The sequence below is a fragment of the Malus domestica genome, chromosome 13, assembly GCF_042453785.1.
Source record: "Malus domestica chromosome 13, GDT2T_hap1".
Taxonomy (NCBI): Eukaryota; Viridiplantae; Streptophyta; class Magnoliopsida; order Rosales; family Rosaceae; genus Malus; species Malus domestica.
Window position 1 is genome coordinate 10,545,397 of NC_091673.1, and position 16,419 is coordinate 10,561,815.

The window sequence follows — 16,419 nt, forward strand, 5'->3', positions numbered from 1 at the left end:
ACTTCACAGTGACTAACAACCTTTTTGACATCACCACCACATTCATTCTACTAACCGACCGAGTTCGATGGCAAGTTAGCACGACCGCATTCATCATAATGACGTAGTTAGCTTTTTGTTATTCAGTCTACGTGTAAGTAAACTTGATAGTTTTTAAGGTCAACAATTTCACAAATTGTGCTTTACATTCTAACAAGTTTTACGATCTCAACTTATACTAGACGAAGGCGGACGATCGATTGTTAGTTGTTGCTGCGAGTTTCATTGTGATTGCGGATGTATAATTGACATACAATCGTAACGTGTGTTTGTGGGCAAAGCAACTCTCTAGACATCAAAAGATAAGGTCTTTAGTTTTATTCAGAATTTGAGGTGTCTATATAAGTCACAAAAACCAAGAAACCTCTCGAACTCGTACCTTGGATGCAGTGGATGGGTTCCTATCACATGGTTGTCGCCAAAGGCAACAGAAGAGTACTCGCTATAATACTAAATTAACATGGTCCACTAGACGGTGGCTTTCCACCCTTTTTGTCGATCGTGAGAGTATGATTTGGCCAAATGCACTGTTATTCTCCCAAAGTCGAGGTCAATTTAGTAAACTAATATATAGAAGTTTTTAAAAGTCACTAGTCTAGTAGCGGGTAGAGGCCTGTCGCTTAGGGGGGCCTAGGTAATTTTTTATTTTTAATTAATTTTTTATATAATATATAGATAAATATCTACTTATATTTTTTTTAAAATATAACTGTATTGAGATACATTAATTAGAAAATGGAACTATATATAAATTATAAAGTATTAGAATTGAAAACATGGGGAATAAACATATAATGAGTGTTCATCTCAATATTTAACAAGTTTTTTACAATTTATTGAAAAAATAAAATGTAAAATGAAAGTTATCTATTTTCTATCTAAATGAGAGTTACGATCTAGACGAGCGCCTACGCAGATCTAGACGCTCTTTCTTAGTTTTCAAACGTCTAGTGATCAATCAAAGCGATGACTACCTGCTTAGCGCCTAGGCAGGCTTAAGCGAAGCTAGGCGGTAATTTTTAAAAGAATGTGATATATAGTTAGTAATGATAGCTACAAGGAAGAAAGAAACAACCCCACTGTACGAAACCAAAAACACTAAGCTACGATGTGTTCTTATCATCTTAAGTTGTCCTACGAATAAGTTATGAAACCTAATATTATGTTGTTGACCTAACCAAGTAGCTAGTAGCTAGTATCGTTCACATCATCACTCCTAAAGTAACTTGAGGTAAATTAGTTGCAAGATAGCTAGAATACAGATCCGTCAAGGGACATTTTTGTAAGACACATTTTTATTGAAAGCGCTACAAATTTTTATCGAAAATTCAAGTACATCTTGTTGGAGCATAACGTGGTATTGTTTGCATACATCATGTAAAACTTTTACATGTTAGGATTTAACAAAGCAAGTATTTTACGTTTTCATCTCTCACACTTCATTGTGATCGAAACTCAAAAGAAAGATGATAATAAGGTCAACTAGTACCCTAATGAATATGATTTTTAATTTTCCGTGTATTGCATTACGGTTAAAATGCAAGATTTTTCCAATATTAAACTATCATAAGTAGTGTGTGATGTCAGAGATATTACGAGACGAAGAACTTGCTGGTTCTAGTATGAAAATTGTTTTTGAAATTTTGATTTAAAATGATTCAGTCTTCATAGGTGTCGGCGGGTTGGATTGGTTTTTAGCTTAAAAGACCATTTCTGTCCATTAATGTTGGTAGTCAGTTGAATCAATTATTTTTTCTACGTGTTTAATCTTAAACAAAATTAAAAAAACGGTTTGTTTGGGGAAGGCTGTTATTTATTTTTATTAATTTTGAAAAAGTCGCGGTAAAATCCCGGACAACTGTCAGCAGCTGGAGTCACTGTCAGTCGCGCTTGCACGCCGCCGTAGCTTATTAAACTCCGGTCACTCACTTCCGCTCGTCTTCCGCCGGAAACGCCCTTTTTTTTTTGCTCGATCAATAAAAATTAAAGTTAAAAAAAAAAGAAAAGAAGAAGAACGTTTCTGAATTACCAATCAGCTCTTCAACTTCCATTGGCCACAGCAGTACAGAGCACTGTGTCTCTCTACTTTCTCTCTCTACACACTCTCTCGTATACTTTCTCTCTCTATACAGAGAGAAACACAGCACGAGAGCTCTCTGTTGGTATTTTTTACGGACGTACACGCGGTTGTGTAGGCGTAGATTCCTTTGCCCCCACTGCGTCATATAATTTTATCAATAAATAAATGCCAAAAAGCTCTCTCTCTCCCCGCTGAAACCGCATTTATACACAGAGAGAGGGCCTATTCCTAACGTTTTCCTCATTTTTATGTGCTGCTTTGGTTTGCCTATATTCACTCCTCCTCCGGGGATCTCAGCCGTCCTCCGCCGCTCTTGCGAGAATTCACCGGCTCAGCTGTCACCGGCAAGTTTCTCTCTTTGCTTTGGTATTTATTTCTGCTGAAATTTTAAGCTGTTTTTTGTTTGTAAAGTTGGAAACTTTGCTGTGATGGAATTGATGGGTTTTGAGTATGTTGATTTTGTGCGGATTTTGAGGGCATAAGTGGGTAATTTGTGGATTTTGGGCAGATGGGCAGATGGGCAGCTGTTGTTTTAGCCCAGTGCATACGTGGTCTACAGTGTACTGCTTTTGGATTTCTGGGGAACCTATAGAGAATAATTGCCAGAAAGATATGGTCTTGTAGTGTAAACTTATTGATTTCTGGGTGAAATCGAAGGTTTCATATCTGGGTTTGTTTTAATTCGTTGAATTGGGGATTTATATCTCGTGGAATTGGACTATTGGCGTTATAAAATTCTGGAGTTTTTGTGGAATTTGGATTTATGGAGGCTTTTGGAGGCAGAGCTCGGAATTTCTATGGTACGATGGTGCCGGATTTGAAGGGGGCTGGGAAAAAGAGTTTGGAATGGGATTTGAATGATTGGAAATGGGATGGTGATCTTTTTACCGCTAGTCCTTTGAATGCTGTACCATCTGATTGTAGGAGCAGGCAGTTGTTTCCGCTTGGGCTGCCGGAAACTCCCTCCACTGCTGGTTTGTCCAACAGTTCTTCTTCTGGTTCGGACGGTATCTGTCCAGGGAATGAGAAAGGTAAAAGAGAGCTGGAGAAAAGAAGAAGGGCTAGTTTTGTAGAAAATGAAGGGCTAACTGATGAAGTTGGGTCTCTTAATCTCAAGCTTGGCGGGCAAGCTTACCCAATCATGGAAGGAGAGGTACAACATGGGAAGAAGACGAAGATAGTTGGGACTACTTTAAACCGAGCAGTTTGTCAGGTGGAGGACTGTAAGGCTGATCTTAGCAATGCCAAGGATTACCACCGACGACATAAGGTCTGTGATATGCATTCTAAGGCAACTAAAGCGGTGGTGGGAAATGTTTTGCAGCGGTTCTGTCAGCAGTGTAGCAGGTTAGTTCAATTCTATGGTTGTCCTTGTATGGTGAGAAATATTTCAAATTTTCTTCAGTTAAGTTCTACGTCGTTTATTCGGTGCTTTCTTATAGACATTGTTTCTAGAAGATGAAATACAGAGTTTGATTTGTAAGTTTTAAAAAAATTATTTGTTGCTCTCATGATTTGGGTCCATAGTTGTTCATCACTGTGTTTGGTATAGTCGAATTTTGAAGAACTTTTTTGTTGAATTTGGAATGTGGTTATACTTATGGGCAGGTTTCATGGCCTTCAAGAGTTTGATGAAGGAAAGAGAAGTTGTCGTAGACGTTTGGCAGGCCACAATAGGAGGAGAAGAAAAACACATCCTGATACTGTAGTTAATGGAGGCTCATTGAATGATGAAAGAGGAAGCAGTTATCTATTGATTAGTTTGCTGAGAATACTCTCCAACATGCACTGTAAATCTTTGTGTTATTGCACATTCAATTTTTGGCTGCTTTGCCTGACATTAAATTGATATGCTAAGTGTATGTTAAGTGGTTACCGGATTGTGTGTTGATTGCCATAGACTGATGTCAAAGTTCTTGTGGTCTTTTGCTCTTAGGTTTTGTCATTATTTGATTGAGGCTTGTAGCAAAATGATTATGTCAATTAACATTTAATAACTCCACTCATAAATTTTTATTTGTAAACATACAACATATTACTTGATGAGTCCTTAACTGCTTAAGGTGCTCTATTTTTGTGTATAAATGACAAAGTGCTAGTTTCTCTGAATTTAATTTGATGAAAATTTGAATATTGATGCTTACGCATGAAAAGTTTTCAGTTTTTCAGAGGTTGATTTGATAGAAAGTTAGAATTTTGTGCAGACCTTCATGTCGAAAAATATTTCAATTTTTATAATCCAGATTACACCTTGTGTGCTTGAATTTCATCCCTTGAACCCTTGTTTTTTGCACTTTCTTTCTCTGATTGTTGGACTGTCCATATTTCACATTCTAGGATGCATGAAGGAAGGGCCTATTAAAGGGAATTCTAATTAGGAATTGTTATTTAGGAAATTATGTCTCAGTGATCATGTTATTATAATATTTATTTGATTATGTTTGTGTTTGTTTTTCTTCTCATAAGTGTCTTACTCAACTCCACTTTTGATGCCTAAAATGCAGCTAATAGTTCAGATCAAACAAAGGATCAGGATTTGCTATCTCATCTTTTGAAGAATCTAGCCAATCTTTCTGGTACAGTTGATGGAAGAAACATGTCTGCATTGCTTACGGCATCTCAAGGTTTAATAAATGGCGGGGCATCAATTCAGACTGCACAAAAGGTCCCAGATACAGTTTCCAACGGCTGTGAACCAAGTAAGCCTTCTGTTTCAGCCTCTAAAATGGATGATTATATTAATGGTGAGGACCCTTCAAGACCTATACGACAGTGTTCTACGGTACCTGCATCAGATTTCAGGAGAATATCTTCAGTTGATGCAGATCATGGAGGTCTACAAGTTGTTTCAGGTCTAAATGCCACGAAGCCATTTCCTTCAAGAGACAGTGTTCCATCCACATCAGTTGCACCAGAAGCTACAATGGGGAGGATGCAGTTAAATGGCATTGATTTAAATAATACATATGACGATTCCCAGGACTATTTGGACAACCTAGGGAATTCGCATGCCCCTGTAAATTCAGGGACAGTGGCTCATGGTTTTCCCTTTTGGATGCGTCAGGATTCGCAAAAGTCTAGCCCACCTCAGACAAGTGGGACTTCATGCTCAACTTCATCAAGTTCTAGTGGAGATGCTCAGGTATATTCTTGTTGTACTTGCATCTCGTTCCTCGTTATTGCTTGGTATATTAATGCTTGTATATGCCATAACCTGTCCTTTTCTGTTGGATAAAAGAATAGCTTTGTTCTCACTTTAATTTGGCATTTAGGTGACAATGCTTTGCATTCGACTTGTCCGTTTGTCTAGCCAATTGATTGAAAAAACATGAAGTACTCGGCATACCTAATAAATACTTCTGTTGTGACGTAAGAGTCAAGATGGATTCTCTTCTTTTGTATAGTGCTTTGTATGTATAAATGTGTGCGTATGCTTCTGCTTGATAAGGTTTATAGAGTTGTAGTTAAACTACAGGAGGTTGCAGGCTATATCAGTTAGAGTTGAGTATTTTTTAAATATTTTTTATTATGAAGGCCAGTGTGTAAAATGTTACTGCACTGTTACGTCTCTTAACCACTCTTTTTCTGCCGTGTTTCAGAGTCGCACAGACCGTATTGTTTTTAAACTCTTTGGAAAAGATCCAAATGATCTTCCATTTGTTCTACGAGCACAGGTAATATTTGGTGCCTTGATTTAATTCTTCACAATGTAACTTGTGTTTCCTTGCACATACAACAATTTTATGAAATATTTTGAATATCCAGATTCTCAACTGGTTGTCCCACAGTCCTACTGACATTGAAAGCTACATAAGGCCGGGATGTATCATTTTGACAGTTTACCTCCGTCTAGAAAAATCCACGTGGGAGGAGGTATGTTTCTGTGCTGATGCCAAAATGTTGATTGCTGACCTTGTATCAGGGAGATCTCTTTTCTTGTCCTTAATTGTTATGTTTGCCTGCAGCTCTGCTGTAATCTGGGATCCATTATAAAACAACTTTTACATGCTGCCAATGATCCTTTTTGGACAACAGGATGGGTGTATACTAGGGTGCAACATTCTGTAGCATTTACGTACAATGGTTTGTTCTCTCTCTCTCTCTCTCTCTCTCTCTCTCTCTCTCTCTCTCTCTCTCTCTCTTAATTATTCATTCATATATTTTCTAGCTCATTTAGTGATTTACCAATAGTTGTGTTATGAAAGAAAAGACATTTTAAATAGTTATGTCTGTACTGCAGGTCAAGTTGTCTTAGACACACCCTTACCTCTGAAAAGCCATAAAAATTGCAAGATATCATGCATCAAACCAATTGCAGTTTCTTTATCCGAAAGAGCTGAATTTGTAGTAAAGGGGTTTAATCTTTCTCGTGCCACCACAAGGTATCCTTATCTTTCATTCAAGCTTCATTATGTAGACCACTCCAGTGTCATATGTTATTTCTGAATTAGTAACTATCAGGATAACTGGGAAGGAGGAAAGTACTAAGTCCTAGCTTGTGACAGGTTGCTCTGTGCTCTGGAAGGGAAGTATCTAGTCCAAGAAACTTGTTATGACTTGATGGATGGTGCTGATACAACCTTTGCGAATGATCAGCTACAGTGCCTCAGATTCTCCTGCTCTATACCCAATGTTACTGGCCGAGGACTCATTGAGGTGCTGTTCCATTCTTAATATATGTTTTATATTTCCTTTGAAGTGTGCTTATCATTACTTATTTATTTATTTTTATTTCAGGTTGAAGACCATGGTCTCAGCGGCTGCTTCTTTCCATTTATAGTTGCCGAGCAGGAAGTATGTTCAGAGATTTGTACCCTGGAGGGTGCGATTGAGGTGGCTGAGACTGCAGATAACATCCAGACAGAACCTGAAAAGTTGGAAGCCAAGAACCAAGCGTTGGACTTTGTACATGAATTGGGTTGGCTCCTTCACAGATGTCACACTAAATTTAGACTTGGTCACGGGGATCCCAACTTAGAACTATTTTCTTTTAGACGGTTCAGGTTGCTTATGGAGTTTTCCATGGACCGTGATTGGTGTGCTGTAGTGAAGAAACTCCTGGGCATTCTGCTTGAGGGTACCGTTGACACTGGAGAACATCCTTCTATTGAGCTTGCGTTATTGGATATGAGCCTCCTCCACGGAGCCGTGCAAAGAAAGTGCAGGCCTATGGTGGAACTCTTGTTAAGATTTGTCCTAGACAAAGGGTGGCAACAAGTTGACGGGGACGGCAGCAACTTCTTATTTAAACCCGATGCAGTTGGGCCCATGGGATTGACTCCTCTTCATGTTGCAGCCAGTACTGATGGATGTGAGAATATATTGGATGCCTTAACTGATGATCCTGGAAAGGTAATTTCTCATTGTCTTCTTTGACAGTTTTCTTTCTAATTGGATGTAAAAATCAGAACAGGTCTGCATCATTATCCATTTTTCTCCGTACGTGTTTGACCGTTTGCTCATACAAATGACTCATGTCAGCTCATTCTGTGTCTCACATGAATGTTGATATTTCAAATCGTTGTATTTTCAAGCATACAAATGTTGATATCTTTGCTTCTTTAGGTGGGAATTGAAGCGTGGAAAAATGCTCGAGACAGTACAGGATTGACACCAAATGATTATGCATGCCTGCGAGGCCGCTACACCTATGTCCAAATTGTCCAGCGGAAAATCAACAAGAAACATGAAAGCGGGCACGTGGTGCTTGATATCCCTGGCGTTATCTTAGACAGCAGCAGCAAGCAGAAACAATTAGATGGGCATAAGTCCTCAAAAGTCTCCATCTTGGAGACCGAAAGGATCGATATGAAAGCAATGCAGGCACATTGCAAGCAATGTGAAATGAAACTAGCATATGGAAACACAAGGTCGTTTGTGTACAGGCCGGCAATGCTGTCAATGGTAGCCATTGCTGCTGTCTGTGTTTGCGTGGCCTTGCTCTTCAAAAGCTCGCCTGAAGTCCTTTATGTCTTCCAGCCCTTCAGGTGGGAACTCTTGGAGTATGGACCGAGCTAAGGCAGTTTACGCGTCTCAAATTTTAGTTACTCTGGCTTTAGGCCGTTTGTGTTAATCATATGTATAAACGGATAACTCAAATTTTAGTTACTCTGGCTTTAGGCTGTTTCTGTTGATCATATGTATAAACCGATAACTCTATAGGGAACATAATGTACCAGTTTTCGTATCCGTTAAGATTTCCACGAGAGGTGTTGCACTGTATGTATTAATGATAGTTCATATAAAGCGTGTATAGGGAAAGATTGACGTAAATAGTACTATTGACCAATTGTTGAGGCAATAGATTGCTGCATTACTTCCAAAAACACATACAAACATTGTATTCGATGAGGCGGAAGATTCGGACTTGAAAATTCTTTCGCTTTTAAGTCAGCTTTCTTAAACAGAAGACAATATTTAGTAGGGCGGCCTGACTAATAATTTCTTTCGCTTTTAAGTCAGCTTTCTTAAACAGAAGACAATATTTAGTAGGGCAGCCTGACTAATAAGTAGGTTAGACTACTCTTGCTAAATTTTATGCATTGAGAGTTGTATTTACGTAAGACTGGATGGTGACCAAATACATAGAATCACGTTCCTTCATGAGGGGATAAGGCTGTCTCACAAAGGTTGGAGCTTTGTGCTTACTTAGATACATGAATCTCGTTCTTTCGTGAGTCAACTTTTCAGGTTATTCAACTCAAATGTTATGAATAAAATTGGGCCAAAATTAGATCAAACAGTTGTTTTTCTCCAAATATTTTTAATTTGGTCAAATGCATGAATCTCGTTCTTTAGTGAGATAACTTTTCATGTTATTCAACTCAAACGTTATGAATAAAATTGGACCAAAATTAGATCAAACAGTTGTTTTTCTCTAAATATTTTTAATTTGGTCAAATCCAATCCGAGTCTAATATTAACTAGCAAAAAAAAAAGCAGAAAAATGGATTTTACAGGCTAATAAAATAATAGGAAAAGGACTCCAGTCACAGAGACACGTTGACTCATATTTTGACATGAAATTGTTTTCCACTTCAACAAGTCATATTCATGGTCCTTACATAGTGTACACAATTATTACCTTGTTTAATCTTTTTCAATTATTTTGTCGTTTTGAACCTTTTTTCTTTGGTTTAATTGCCAATAATTCAAGCATTAAATCTTGATCTCGAAATGGAACAATTTTCCGGTGTACTAAGATCACGTTCACGTAAAATTACTGGTTCATTTAAATTATATTACGTAGATTTGTTAATATTAAGTTTAGGTTAAATCTCACAATAATTAGTAATAATATGACGAGAATTAAACTTGAAATATATCACTTATAATAAAATAAAATATCATTAGTTTAAATATTAAAATGATACACCTCGTAACTTGTAACGCTGTTAATTTCTAATCGAAATCAAAAGGAGACGCGTCATTTGAGGCCACCACCTCTCTCCTCTCACTCTCCCCACTGAAACCGAATTTACACAGTAAGAGAACCCTTTTCCTAACCTTTTCCTAATTTTCATGTGCTGATTAGCTTTGTCTCGGGGCCTATATTCTCTCTGCCTCAACTGCGATCTCAGCCACTTCTTCGTCAGCTCTCAGTTCTCAGCTCATCTCCCAACAATTCACCAACCTGCCGGCAAGTTTCTCTCTCTTTACTCTCTCGCTCTCCTCTTTATTTCCACAAAAAAAGATTGGGTCTTTCAGTTCTTTCAGCTCAAGTTTCTTTCCATGGAGTTGAAAGCATTGACTAGGATGTAATTGTGGGCTTGCAAATACGGTATTTTGTACTGACTTGTTGAGAGAAAAACTGGGTAATTGGTGGATTTTGGGTTCTGGGCAGCTGTAGCCTGTAGTTTAGCTCCATTTTTATGCTGGTGTGCTGTTCTTGGTTTTCTGGGGTTCTTGGAAAGAACAATTTCCAGAAATTTCTGGGGCTGTGGTGTTATTGACTTTTTGTTTTGGGGTGAAATTTATAGTTTTATCTCTGAGCTGTAGTTGTTGTTATTGTTCAATTGGGTGTTTGTATCTGGTGGAGTTTGACTAGGGGGCATTGTAACATCTCTGGGTTTTTTGTATCTTGATCTATGGAGTCTGAATTCGGAGGAAAGGCTTGTAATTTTCGTGGTGTGATGGTGCCGAATTTGAAGGGGGTTGGGAAAAAGAGTTTGGAATGGGATTTGAATGATTTTAAATGGGATGGTGATCTTTTTACTGCTAGTCCATTAAATTCTACACCATCTGATGGTAGGAGTAGGCAGTTGTTTCCGGCCAGGCCAGAAACTCCGTCGGATGCTGGTTTGTCCAACAGTTCTTCTTCTGGTTCGGATAATATCAGTCCGGGGAATGAGAAAGATCAAAGAGAATTGGAGAAACGGAGAAGGGATTTTTTTGTGGAAAACCGAGAGTTGAATGATGAAGCTGCGTCTCTGAATCTTAAACTTGGCGGGCAAACTTACCCCATTATGGAAGAAGAAGTACAAACCGGGAAGAAAACAAAGACAATTGGGACTACTTCAAACCGTGCAGTTTGTCAGGTGGAGGACTGTAAGGCTGATCTTAGCAATGCCAAGGATTATCACCGGAGGCATAAGGTCTGTGCTATGCATTCTAAGGCAACTAAAGCGCTGGTTGGAAGTGTTATGCAGCGGTTCTGTCAACAGTGTAGCAGGTTGGTTCCATCCTATTGTTATTTATTGTTTGGTTGAAACATTTCCCCGATTTTCTTGAATTAACTTGAAATACAGAGTTTGGTTGTGTAAATTTTGTTGTCATGCGTTTGTTGTGCATGGCTGTTCATCAATCTTCTTACGGTATGGTTGAGTTCTGCAGAAGGTTTTTTTTGTTGAATTAAATGTAACAGGGTTAACACTCGTGGACAGGTTTCATGCTCTTCAAGAGTTTGATGAAGGGAAGAGAAGTTGCCGTAGGCGTTTGGCTGGCCATAATAGGAGGAGAAGAAAAACACATCCTGATACTGCAGTTAATGGAGGCTCTTTAAACAATGAAGGCGGAAGCGGTTATCTATTGATTAGCTTGCTGAGAATACTTTCAAATATGCACTGTAAGTACTTGCCTTATTCATTGTACACTTCTGTCTTAGTGAAACATTGTATCTCAGATTTATTTGAATCCGCATATTATGCCATTTATAAATTGCAGCTAGTAGTTCTGATCAAACAAAGGATCAGGATGTCATATCTCATTTGTTGAGGAGCTTAGCCAATGTTGCTGGTACGGCTGATGGAAGAAACATATCTACATTGCTGCAGGGATCTCAAGGTTTATTTAACAGTGGGACATCTGTCCAGACTGCACGAAGGGTTCTAGATATGAATGCTGGTGTTAATACTGAGGACCCTTTAAGGTCTAAAGGACACTGTTCGATACTACCTGCATCAAGAGACAGTTCTGAATCCAAATCAGTTACACCGGAAGCTACAAGTAGAAGGTTCCAGTTAAATGACATTGATTTAAATAGTACATATGATGATTCACAGGACTATGTAGAGAACCTAGGGAATTCTCATGTTCCTGCAAGTCCAGGCACTGCATCTCTTGGTTTTCCTTCATGGATGCAGCGTGATTCTCATAAATCAAGCCCACCTCAGACAAGTGGGAATTCAGACTTAACTTCTACTCAGTCACCGTCAAGTTCTAGTGGAGAAGCTCAGGTATATCCTTGTAATTGCATCTATTCCATAATTGCTTGGTAATATAATGCTTAAAAATGCCTTTGTCGTGGATGATGCTCAGCCCACTGTAATTCGTCTTTTTTTTAATCTTTTTTTCCATGAGACCAGGGATTAATATATCAATTGTCATTAATCATTATACGGCGTATAACTTGTCTTTTGTTTGGATAGTAGAATACCTTTGTTCTATCCTTGAGAGTAGTTAGGCAGTCATGTATTGTGTTCTGAACGTGTCTGTGTATCTTTCCATGGATTGTCAAAATAATGGCGAGGTTAAGTGCGCTCGCTGCTTGGTTATGGGATATATGTAAGAAATGCTTCAATTGTGACTTAAAGTTGAGATCAGTTATCTCTTCCTTCAAACCAATATGGCAGTTTACAAGCGCAACCACACACACAAACATACTTGTTGTGTATACGTCTTCTTGATGCTGTTAATAGAATTGAGGTTAAAGTTACCTGGTGGTTTCTGCAGTCCTAATGGAACATGCATTATTTATGTAAAAGGCCAGTATGTAGAATGTATCTGCAATTTTACGTTTCTTGACTGCTCTTTTTCTGCCACATATCAGAGTCACACAGACCGAATTATTTTTAAACTATTTGGAAAAGACCCTAATGAACTTCCACTTGCTCTGCGATCACAGGTACTATATTTCCTTTGATTTTTCTAGTTTTCAAAGTACTTTTCAAAGTATTTTGGTGTTTCATTCCACGGACTCCATGATTTTTATAAATTATTTGAATATCCAGATCCTCGACTGGTTATCTCACAGCCCTACCAACATTGAAAGCTACATAAGGCCGGGCTGTATCATTTTGACAATTTACCTTCGTCTAGAAAAATCCACGTGGGAGGAGGTATTCTCGACTGTGGATGGCAGATCCTTGTATGAGGAAGACTTTTTCTTCAAGTCCTTAATTTTGACAATTCACCTCTCCCAGACCCTGATTAAAGCGGGAGCCTTGTGCACTGGGTACGACCTTTTTTTTTATAATTATTTTTGCTTACAGTTCTGTTGTCATCTGGGATCCAGTTTGAAAACACTTCTTGATGCTGCGGATGATCCTTTTTGGAGAACAGGATGGGTGTATACAAGGGTGCAAGATTATGTAGCATTTACATACAATGGTTTGCCTCTCTCTCTCTCTCTCTCTCTCTCTCTCTCTCTCTCCCCCTCTCATTTCGTGTGTGCGTACACATTTGTGTATTTAGGGTCTATAGAAGAATCTTGCTGTTTTAGTTTTCCATTATGCTTTATTGATTTTGGTCATGCTTTGTTTTGTTATTTCTAGTACATAATGAGGATTGACCAAAAACATTAACCTTATATGAGAGAAGCATTTTGATTAGTTATGTCCATCCTGCAGGTGAAGTTGTGTTAGACACACCCTTGCCTCTTAAAAGCAATAAAAGTTGCAGGATATCATGCATCAAACCAATTGCGATCTCCTTATCTGAGAGAGCTGAATTTATAGTAAAAGGCTTTAACCTTTCTAGTTCCACCACAAGGTTCTTTCATCTTTCATTCATGCGTCATTACTTTGTTTTCAATATTCCTCTCTAGTTTTATAGGATAACAGAAGAAATACTAAATTCTAGATCTTGAGTCTTGACAGGTTACTCTGTGCTCTAGAAGGGAAGTATCTGGCTCAAGAAACTTGTTATGACTTGTTGGATGATGCGGATAGCACTGTTGAGGATGACGAACAACAATGCCTTAAATTCTCCTGCTCTATACCAAATGTTACTGGGCGAGGATTCATTGAGGTGCTGTCATATTCCTAATTGTCCCTTTCCCCCTTCCTCCTCTTGTAATGTGCATTTTGAACGAGCCGTATTTTATAAGTCCGGAATTTGTTTATAAATCTTCTTATGAATACTGAGTATAGATTTGTTTCTAGACAGCGCCTTAACTGAAATCCACGGTTCTCATTTTATTGGTCAAATTTATGTCAGGTTGAAGATCATGGTCTCAGCAGTAGCTTCTTTCCATTTATAGTTGCAGAGCAGGAAGTATGCTCTGAGATTTGTATGCTGGAAGATGTGATTGAGGTGTCCGAGACTGATGATGATATCCAATCTGGACCTGAAAAAGTGGAAGCTAAGAACCAAGCCTTGGACTTTATACATGAATTGGGTTGGCTCCTACATAGAAGTCGCGTTAAGTTTAGACTGGGTCAATTGGATCCCAATCTAGATACATTTCCCTTTAGACGGTTCAGATTGCTCATGGAGTTCTCCATTGACCATGATTGGTGTGCTGTGGTGAAGAAACTCTTGGGCATTCTGTTTGATGGTACTGTCGACGCTGCAGAGCATCCTTCCCTTGAGTCTGCACTACTGGATATGGGCCTCCTCCACAGAGCTGTGCGAATCAATAGCAGACGTATGGTGGAATTCTTGTTAAGATTTGTCCCAGGTTTAACAGGATCTGAGCAGAAGGAACAAGTTGACAGGGACGGCAACAGTTTCTTGTTTAAACCTGATGTTGTTGGGCCCATGGGGTTGACTCCTCTTCATATTGCCGCCAGTACTGATGGCTGTGAGCAAGTATTGGATGCCTTAACTGATGATCCTGGAAAGGTAATATCTCCGTTTTTTGAATTGCAACATAATATTTTTTCTTCTAATTCTATGTAGAAATCACTTTGCGCTGGCTACAACCTCCATCCCATCTCCATACCCATTTGAACTCTTGCGCCTACAGTTGACCTGTGTCTGTTCTCATACTGTTTCACACACGTGTTTTGATGATTTTAACTCATTCTAATTTCCAGCATGTCAGGTTGCTCACGGATTTTAGATCTGTAATCATGTCTTCTTTGACTTTGAGCTCTCTCTTTAGCTTTTCCACTGTCTTCTGCCTAAACAAAATACACTGATTCCAGTTATTGAGTTGTATTTCAAATTCTCAATTAACCAATCCTAGACAAATTATGCAGTCTTGTATTTTCTTTGGCTTGCGAAACATATGAAACATAAATCACCGTAGAAAAGTTAAATGCGCCATTCAAATTGGTAAAGAAAGCAGCACCCCACATCTAAATGCATGCTAACTCTTTCACAGCTGAAAGCGGCACCCAAATTCTACATTCAACTTGAAATCAAATAGGACTGCTGTTAAAATTTTTGACGATAAATGAATTATGATTCTTTTCATCGTTCTAGTTTCAACTTTCAAGCATGTGTTTAGGACTGCTGTCATGAAATTTCTTTAGTGTCAGATAATCCATTCATCAAGTTGATATGGGCGTTTTTTTCTTTAGGTGGGAATTAAAGCATGGAAAAACACTCGAGACAGCACAGGATTGACACCATATGATTATGCATGCCTTCGAAGCCGCTACTCCTATGTCCATATAGTCCAGCGGAAAATCAGCAATACACTGGAAAGCGGGCATGTGGTGCTTGACATCCCTGGCCTCACGTTAGACAGAAATGGAAAGCAGAAGCAATCGGATGCGCATAAATCATCAAGAGTAGCCAGCTTGGAAACTGAAAGGAATGATATAAAAGCAATCTTACGACACTGCAGGTTATGTGAACAGAAACCAGCTTATAGCACCACACGGTCACTTGTATACAGGCCGGCAATGCTGTCATTGGTGGCTGTCGCTGCTGTCTGCGTTTGCGTGGCCTTGCTCTTTAAAAGCAATCCGGAAGTTGTTTTCGTGTTGGAGCCATTCCGGTGGGAACACTTGAAGTTTGGTTCAAGCTAAGGTTATAGTTTACGTGTATTAATTTATAGTGACTCTGGTTATACATAGACCATTTCTTTTCACGTGGATAGGAGTATATTTTCTATCTGATTTTTATATGTATATCTAGGGCCACTCAAGCCAACAAGACTCTTCGCATTGCAATGGTCGGAACGTCTATCGTATCTGTATTTGTATACCTAAGCTTCCAAAATAAACATGGGCTGTCATGGATTTTGGTCCACCAGGTTTGATTGTATTTGTATTTGTATAACAGTGTTACAAACTGGATGACACATAATTTCTCTGTTTGATATTTCTTTTTTTTTTTTCAAAATAAACATTTGGCACGAGGTGATTCGGTGTTCGATTATTAGTGCATTTACTGTATAAATTAAATTTTAATTTTAGAAAATTCAGCATTTTTGTTGGTTATATTGGAGGAAATCGAACTTTGGTCTACTCTAATTCTAACTTATTACCATACCCTCCTCCATTATTTGAGCTCATATAAGCATAAGCACACTAAACAAGGTTAAGTATAGAAGAATTTGGGAATTGAGAATTATTGTTTGAGCATTATTTCATGTTTAGTGCAAATTGAGGTTGAATTATTTTCTAATTTTATTAGTTTAATCATTTGGATGAATTTGTTCATGCTTCCATATGAAATCATTATTTTATTAAAATAATTTATTAATAGTTCGAGAAAAACTTAAATGGAGGTGCTCACGTCATTCATCACGCATTCACATTCACATTCGTTACACGTTTCTCATAAAAACATAAAACTCTTTCAAATGAATAGGTTTCACTGAATTTGGATAATATCCGACTTTACATAAGTACAAGTATCAATGCACATGATTCCAACCAGTAATTATTATCTTATTTGAATTACTT

General features: G+C 38.3%; 2 protein-coding genes across 8 annotated transcripts; both read left to right on the forward strand.

The window, feature by feature from the left end:
• The first annotated feature begins 1,995 nt into the window (after positions 1-1,995).
• Positions 1,996-8,341, forward strand: LOC103452626 (squamosa promoter-binding-like protein 1). 6 transcript variants are annotated; one of them, XM_070810857.1, is made up of 12 exons: positions 1,996-2,463; positions 2,628-3,466; positions 3,728-3,909; positions 4,624-4,818; positions 4,915-5,261; positions 5,719-5,793; positions 5,885-5,992; positions 6,085-6,202; positions 6,360-6,501; positions 6,625-6,775; positions 6,857-7,471; positions 7,685-8,341. In XM_070810857.1, exons 2-12 carry the CDS (start codon positions 2,883-2,885, stop codon positions 8,135-8,137), a joined length of 2,970 nt encoding a protein of 989 aa, XP_070666958.1. In that variant the 5' UTR covers positions 1,996-2,463; positions 2,628-2,882; the 3' UTR covers positions 8,138-8,341. The 6 variants fall into 6 exon arrangements, with proteins under 6 accessions (XP_070666958.1, XP_070666960.1, XP_028947549.1 ...); XM_070810859.1 differs by having other exon boundaries at positions 4,972-5,261; XM_070810858.1 differs by having other exon boundaries at positions 2,310-2,485.
• A 1,216-nt stretch (positions 8,342-9,557) lies between these two features.
• Positions 9,558-15,832, forward strand: LOC103452627 (squamosa promoter-binding-like protein 1). 2 transcript variants are annotated; one of them, XM_070810861.1, is made up of 10 exons: positions 9,558-10,790; positions 11,002-11,183; positions 11,282-11,793; positions 12,387-12,461; positions 12,568-12,675; positions 12,829-12,946; positions 13,186-13,327; positions 13,435-13,585; positions 13,775-14,401; positions 15,085-15,832. In XM_070810861.1, the coding sequence occupies exons 1-10, from the start codon at positions 10,207-10,209 to the stop codon at positions 15,535-15,537; spliced, it is 2,952 nt and encodes a 983-aa protein (XP_070666962.1). In that variant the 5' UTR covers positions 9,558-10,206; the 3' UTR covers positions 15,538-15,832. The 2 variants fall into 2 exon arrangements, with proteins under 2 accessions (XP_070666962.1, XP_070666961.1); XM_070810860.1 differs by having other exon boundaries at positions 9,561-10,790; positions 12,568-12,704; positions 12,852-12,946.
• The last annotated feature ends 587 nt before the right edge of the window (positions 15,833-16,419 follow it).